This window comes from Dromiciops gliroides, chromosome 1 (genome assembly GCF_019393635.1).
Source record: "Dromiciops gliroides isolate mDroGli1 chromosome 1, mDroGli1.pri, whole genome shotgun sequence".
In the NCBI taxonomy this organism is placed as follows: Eukaryota; Metazoa; Chordata; class Mammalia; order Microbiotheria; family Microbiotheriidae; genus Dromiciops; species Dromiciops gliroides.
The window spans coordinates 314,265,406-314,273,499 of NC_057861.1; the positions used below are offsets into that span (position 1 = coordinate 314,265,406).

General features: G+C 41.3%; 1 protein-coding gene across 1 annotated transcript; it reads right to left on the reverse strand.

The window, feature by feature from the left end:
• Nucleotides 1-508: 508 nt before the first annotated feature.
• LOC122736933 (ferritin light chain-like) lies at nucleotides 509-1,042 on the reverse strand. The gene has a single exon (XM_043979338.1). The coding sequence runs from the start codon at nucleotides 1,040-1,042 to the stop codon at nucleotides 509-511; it is 534 nt and encodes a 177-aa protein (XP_043835273.1).
• Nucleotides 1,043-8,094: the final 7,052 nt, after the last annotated feature.

Sequence of the window (8,094 nt, forward strand, 5' to 3'; positions counted from 1 at the left end):
AGAATGACTTAGTCTCCTTGGAAATTATGATCAAATAATAAACCTAAATGCCATATTTCCAGAAATCATAAAAGAAAACTGTTCAGCCCTATTAGAATTTGGGACAAAGTTGAAAATAAAAAGAAACCAATCTACAGAAAGAAACGAGAAATTGAAAACACCAAGGAGTGTCATATTCAAAACTCAGAGCTTCCATATCAAAGAAAAAATACCATTGGCAGTCAGAAAAAAAAGTTTCAAATATCAAGAGACATAGTCCGAGTCACACAAAACTTAACAATAACTCTTATAAAGAAGAGGAGAAAATGGAATATTATATTGCAAAAGGCAAAGGATGAAGATTCACAAAACCAAGAATAATTTACACTGCAAAACTGAGTATAATCCTACAAGCAAAAAAAAATAGATTTGGGTTTTTTTTTTTGTTTGTTTTGTTTTGTTTTTGAGCAGTGAGCCGGCTTTATTCTGTATTGTGGGCCCTGTCGGCCTTCTTGTAGGGCTGGTTCTCCTAGTCGTGCTTCAGGCTCAGCAGGTCGAACAGGTATTCTCCCAGCCCAGGCTGGGGGTCGGCCTGCATGTGGTGCAGGGTGGTCAGGTGGTCGCCCAGGCACTTCAGCAGCCTCACCGCCTCGCCCAGGTAGTGGCTCTCCAGGAAATCACAAAGGTGGGGATCCCCTTGGCAGGAGCCCAGGTCGTGCAGCTTCAGGAGGGCCTGGTTCAGAACCTTCTCCAGGCTCAGGGCAACCTCCATGGCATCCAAGCTGCGGCCCCACTCATCTTGACCAGGTTTCTGCACAGCCTGGAGGAGTACCCGGCCCCCACGTTGGTTCTGGAGCCGCATAAGGCGCTCGGCGCCCTCGCGTTTGTCCTTCACCCGGTCACGGAAAAAATGCGACACCCTCGGCAGAGCGACATCGTCCCGGTCGAAATAGAAACCCAGGGACAGGTAGGAGTAGGAGGCCTGCAGGTAGAGTTTGGTCAGGCGGTTGACCGCGGCCTCGGCCTCTGAGAAGTTTTGGCGGATCTGAGAGGTGGAGCTCATGGCACCAACGGCAACGGGAGGAGGCGGCTGGTCCCGGAGCTGTTTGGTCTCGGAGGCCAGGGGTGGATGGTCCCGGAGGCGGATGGTCTCGAAAGCGGGGGTCGGGTGGTCCCAGGGGCTGGCGGGCTGCAGAAGGACGAAGATCTAGCGCGAGGGGAGTTGGGGGAACCCCGGGTCTGTTCCGTCCAAACACTGTTGAAGCAAGAACCAGAGCCGGGAGACGAGGTCTAAAAAAAAAAAAAGATTTGTAATAGAAGACTTTAAAGCATTCTTGATGAAAATATAAAATCTACATAGAATTTTTGAAACATAAACACGGGAGTCCAGAGAAATCTAGAATGATAAATATAATTGTGATGAGTTTCTTCTCTGTTACACCCAGTTACACATTTGAACAATTGGAAGGAGTTAAAATATATGTCATGTCATGTTCAATCATCTCTGACTCTTCACGACTCTATTTGGGTTTTCTTGGCAAAAATACTGGAGTTGTTTGCCATTTCCTTCTCCTGCTCATTTTACAGATGAGGAAACTGAGGCAAAGCAGGTTAAGTGATTTGCTCAAGTCACACAGCTAGGAAGTGTCTGAGGCCAGATTTGAACTCGGGAAGATGTGTCTTCCTGACTTTAGGCCCAGCACTCTATCCACTGTGCTACCTAGTCAATGGGAGAAGGGAATCTTATGAATCTCATTTGTATCTAAACTAGACCAAGGAGGATTAAAGACAGACACAGAAACATAGATACAAATATATATACATACACATACACATAGGGTATAGAAATATATTATGCTCCAGAGAAACAGTTTGAACCTGAGCTGGAACTGAGGAATTTTAACTAGAAAATAAGTTTAGGAAGTTCAGATACAGTCTGTAGGAGATAGCTTCCTTTGATAACTATTCTTGTGCAACAAACATTTAATTAGACAAATAACATTTATTAATGTTATGTGTCAGGCATCTTGCTAAGCACCAGGGATACAAAGAGAGGAAAGAAAGAAAGAAAGAGAGAGAGAGAGAAAGAATGAAAGAAAGAAAGAAAGAAAGAAAGAAAGAAAGAAAGAAAGAAAGAAAGAAAGAAAGAAAGAAAGGAGGGAGGGAGGGAGGAAGGGAGGGAAAAACAAACAGCCCTTGCTCTCAAAGAACTCAGTCTATTACCTTCCATCTTATTTTTGATATTCAGTTAAGCTATTTTCCCACTATGGATAAACCCTAGAAAATTTCTACTTTTGACCTGGAGTATGTGATGATGGAAATAAAAAGGATAAAAAGGGAAAATTTTTCTTATATACACCTAGGAACTAAAGGAAGAACACATAATGGAAGGCGTTTGGATGAAGATGAACATTAGCAGAAATGGAAGCAATATTGTCATTAGAATATCTTACAGAAAACTTGGACAGAAAGAGGAAATATTGTTGAAGAATTGGGGAGATCACAAGAATGGTAAGGAGACATGACATAGTAATGATAGAAGATTTCAATTATCTCATTGTCTGCTGGAGTTCTCTGCTAAAAGCAGATCAGCTAATAATTTCTTGGCTTGTAGAAATTAAAATTTCATCCTTCAAAATATGGAAGAACAAAAAAGGGTGAAGCTGTTATACAAAAGCTAATTCTCACCCCAAAAGGAGGAGTTTTTGATAGGGTGGGATTGAGGGGAAGCTTATGAAGCAATGATACAGTACCTAGTATGTGCCAATATGATCTCATTTGATCTTCACAACGACCCTAACAAAGTAGATTCTATTATTACCCCCGTTTTACAGTAGAGGAAACTGAGACACACAAAGGTTCCAGTCATTTCTTTCTTCAACAATTTACAAAATTTCTCACTTTTATAATATTTAAGTTCCAGTTTAAATTGTCCTTCTGATTCTGTTTGCTTCCCTCTGCCTCAGTTCATACAAGTCTTTTTTGTCTTTTAGAAATCATCGATTTCCTCATCTCTTACAGCACAATAGTACTTCATCATACTCATATACCACAACTTAGTCATAATGCTGGGATGTTACCATCCTTCTCTTTCTCTCTGTGTCTCTCTGTCTCTGTCTCCTTTTTTATAGCACACAGTTAGTCCTCAATCATATTCTGCCTTCTGAGGTTCTAATTGCTTTTTGTATGTCATCTCTCAGAAGTGTAACACTGATTGAACATGGTTTTCTGTCACTAGAGCCTGTTGGCTTCTTATTACCCTGGACTCAGATGACTGTGACCCCTCTTGCTTACCATTCATACAACCTCCAAGGGTATATGTTCCCTGCTTAGACAGGTTTCTAGAAGTATACTTTTGTTACTGCTATATCCCATGTATTTCCAAGTATTTGTCTGAAAAGTGGATGCTTGGCTATTTAGTGTTCCTTAGGAAAAGGATCTGGGGGCATAGAAGGAAGTCACAAAATGCCTCTGTTCATCTATTTCCTTGATAAAATTTGTTTCACAGCCTGCACCTAATAATTCTCTAGCCAGGCTATTTAATAGTCATTGCACATCGGCTCCTTTGTGGTCCTCCATCCTACAGCATAGTGTCCTCCAACAGCTTGCCTTTGACCCCAGTCACACTAAACTGACCCTTCTTTCTTCTGGCCCTTGTCCAGGGCATCCTGACTAGCCCCATGGCTCCGGCTATGAAAGTTCTCCCCACTTGTGCTTGGGTCTCCACAGTGGACTTTCATGTTTCACTGTATAAGGGAAGGGTCAGCCAGAGACTGTGGCTGATAGCCCCTCAGGAGGTAGAAAGAAACATAGTCTGTTGAGTAGAATTGAATTGAATGTTGAGGTAGGAAATGGTGATTAGTGACTGGATATTGCCTCTAGGAAAAAATATAAATTCCTCTGTTGGCATTTAAAGCCCTTTTCAATCCAGATCTGGCCTACTTTCCCATGTTTATTACATATTACTTCTCTTGATGCACTCTGCATTCCAGACAGATTGGCCTACTTAATTCCTATTCCTTGTGCACAACATTCCACCTCCCTCCCCGCCGCCTTTGCCCAGGCTGTCCCCTGTGCCTGGAATGCAGTTCCTCTTTACCTCTGCCTCTTAGAATCCCTAGCTCCCTTTACAATTCAGCTCACATCCCATCCCCTGCATAAGACCTCTCCTGATGTCCCCAGCCCCTTGTGCTTCCTCCTCCCCCTCCCTACCTCCCTCCAATGATTTTGCATTTACTGTCTTTATTTGACTATGTACATTTTGTTTCCCACATAGACTGTAAGCTTCTGGAGGACAGGAGTCTATTTCAGTTTTGTATTGGTATGCCCAGAGCAATCACTATGCTTGATGCCCAGGGTTTTTTAATAAATGCTTGTTGGTTAATTAATTGCAGAGGTCACAAGCAATTAAAGGGTCATAAGAGGTCGTCAAGTAAGAAAATAAACAGGGGGTAGAGGTAGAAAGGATATTCAATATCTAGAAATAAAGGGAAGTAATTCAGGCATGCCACCACTTTTTTGTTTGTTTGTTTGTTTTAGTGAGGCAATTGGGGTTAAGTGACTTGCCCAGGGTCACACAGCTAGTAAGTGTTAAGTGTCTGAGACTGGATTTGAACTCAGGTACTCCTGACTCCAGGGCCAGTGCTCTATCCACTGCGCCACCTAGCTGCCCCACCACTTTTTTTTTTTTTAATCAAACAGGGTTAAGAGACTTGTCCAGGGTCACACAGTAAGTATCTGAGGCTGGATTTGAATTCAGGTCCTCCTGACCTCAGGGCTGGTGCTCTATCCACTGTGCTACCTAGCTTCCCCCATGCCACCACTTTTAAGGCCAGAACCAGGAGGTGTGGTTTAGAGTCGAGCAAGTATCTGAGGACCCAGATATCGAAAAGAGTGTCAACTAGAAGGTACATTTTCCAATTTGACTCTCCATTCAGTGATCCTGTCATAGTTAGCTTAAGCCCTGGTATTTAGGGCTAACCCTGTCTACTTGATCCTCTGTCTAAATTTCAACTTTTGCTAGTTCCCCACCATATAAACTACTGCCTGAGTTGAAAAGAGCAACTGTTGAAGCATTCTATTACTGTACAAAGACCCTTTCATGCTGAAATGCAACACCTGTTATGAGCATCTTGTCATACTCCCCAAATAGACTATAAGCTCCCTGAGGAAAGGGGTCATGTCTCTGTAAGGTCCTCAGGAGGCCAGATAGTGTCACAAGAGAACAAGCTTTGTATCATGGAAGGAGCCTGCACTTACTGACAGAATGGAACAGTTCAACCTTTGTGCGATCTTTGCTGTTACTTTATGAGCTTCAGTTTCTCCATCTGTAAAATAAAATAAAATTTGAATTATCCAATGAGACAATAAACGGAAGAAAACACTCTGTAAACCTTTAAGTACTATATAAATATATCACAATGAAAGCAGAATTTTAAATGGTTCTGTATGTTCAGTTGTTTTTCAGTCATGTCTGACCTTTTGTGACCACATTTAGGGTTTTCTTTGCAAAGATACTGGAGTGGTTTGCCATTGCCTTCTCCAGATCATTTTACAGATGAGGAAACTAAGGCAAACTGGGTTAAATGACTTGCCCAGGGTCACACAGCTAGTCTAAGTGTCTGAGGCCAGATTTGAGCTTAGAAAGATGAGTCTTTCTGACTTCAGGCCCAGAGTTCTATCTACTGCATCACCCATGGCCTTACCCATTCACAAAATTACCCTTCACAAAACCTGATATAATGCTGACTGGGCACAGAGTTAAACAGTCAACCAAAATGCTTGTCAATTTATTGGTCACTTCCAGGCAATAGTATAAAGGCAAACCTTTAACCACAGGCTCTTCAGAAAAGAAAATGTATGCCTAATATATTTTTAAGTCTAATCTACATTATTATTAACAGTTTCTTGGAGCAGCTAGGTGGCACAGTAGAGAGCACCGGCCCTGGATTCAGGAGGACCTGAGTTCAAATCTGACTTCAGACACTTTACACACTTACTAGCTGTGTGACCCTGGGCAAGTCACTTAACCCCAATTGCCTCACCAAAACCAAACAAACAAAAAACAAAAACAAAAACAGTTTCTTAAGTCCAGACAATCAAAAAGACAGTAAATTGAGCTGTTATTTGTAGTATTTGATGATTTCTGGGGTGAAAAATTACCAATGGAGCTAGTTCAGGCTAGTTCTGTCCAACACACCCCTGCTTTGAGGCCTCCTCCCCTGAGATATGGAAACACTCACTGTGCTTCTCTTCATGTTGGTCTTATTGTCCAGAAGATGAGGGAGACAAAAGTTTCCAACAAAGACACTACACACCCATTTGGTGGCATCCAGATATAACATATGTTAAGAAAAACAACTGAAAAATGTCCGTGAGGAGGCTCTTTGCCAAAAGAATGGTCTCCATCTTGCCTATGGTGTTCTTTTATCTTCCCTTTCTGTCCAATTCTATCCTTAAGCTGTTTCCATTCCCCTACAACTAGCCCAGCTCTGAGCATTGAAAGAATATTTTTTGTTCTGTTTTTTCTTCACTTCTCCTTTTGTCTTTCTTCTTCTTCCCTACTCCAATCCCTCCAATCCCATTCTTGTCATTTTTTAGATCTGCTGTGCTGGGCAGCTGTTCAAACAGGCCAGGGATGAGGTGGGGCTAGCCTTCAATGCAACACGAGTTTTCCTGCTGAAAAACTACCCCTCCAGCTTCTCTCTGCCCTAGATATCTCTGAAGCATGTAAACTCCTCAGGATCCCAAGTCACTAACATTAAATCATGTTACCCTCTGGCATGCAAAGTATCCTTCCAGTCTCAGCCAAATAAAATAATAAAATAAAATAAAATAAAATAAAATAAAATAAAATCAATCATTTACTTAGTCAGGGATTAGATCTGGGGCATCCCAAGAATGGGAATTAAATCTAAGCACTGGACAAGCATCAAGCTCTTCAAAAACCAATGGTATTATTATCTCAGTAAACCACTGATTGTTATGCCCAAAGGAAGAAGTAGAGGAGTAACGCATATGGTGACAGAGCAGGTAGCAAGATGGCCTACCTGTACGGTCTAATGAAATGTGAAGAGTCATCATTTTGTGTCTGTTGGCATTGACTCCCCATATAGACTGCAAAGTACTTGATGCAAGGATTGCTTAGTTTGAGAGCAATAAAAGAGTCCATGTCTTTCCTGGGCAGTGTCATTTGTGACATTCTAAATCATTTACTATCTTATGTTATCATTTTCTCCTATTTCAATCTTGTTTGCTGAGTTAGGTGCTAAGGATGAAGCTGACGGGTAGAAAGGAATGTACACTTATTGAGGGAAGGGACAATTTTGTTCCTGTATTCATATCCCCAGTACTGAGTAACATGTCTATCACACCCTTGGCATGTAATAAATAATTTTTGATAAGTTGATTGTAAAAAGAGCTCTGGATTTTTAGTGCGATAACCTCTATTCAAATCCCAAATCTGGGGGGCAGCTAGGTGGTGCAGGAGGACCTGAGTTCAAATCTGTACTCAGACACTTAACACTTACTAGCTGTATGACCCTGGGCAAGTCACTTAACCCTTATTGCCCTGAAAAACAAAAACAAACCAAAAAAAAAATCCCAAATTTATCTCTTCTTTTTTTTTGTATAAATAATAAAATGTTTAATATGTATTTCCCGAAATAAATGTTTCAAATGCAAATAGTGAAAAAGCCCAGGGAGGAGTTGCTTTTCTTCTCTGACTCTCAAACGCATTTTTCCCCTTGGGTTTCCTGAAATGCTTGGATGATGAAAGGCCTGGAATCAGTCAGTACTAAGGGGAAATCCCTAGTACAGTTAAATGTGCATGTGGAATGTATGATCATTTGTTTCTCACTTGTGCTAACAGTTACCTCTGTACTAACTGGTAAAAGCAATTACTAAACTTGTCAATAGTATATTTTTTAAAACTGACGTAAATGTTTAACAACCTTGAGAGGGAAAAGAAGAATGGGGATTCCAGGCCCTTAAGGACTCTTTATTTATAGACCAGCTGTGGAGATGCTCATCATAAATCCTTACCTAAAGTAGGTGCATACAATGCTTTCTTAGCTAGTTTTGGGGTTTGCATGCACTTGAAGGTAATAAGATTAT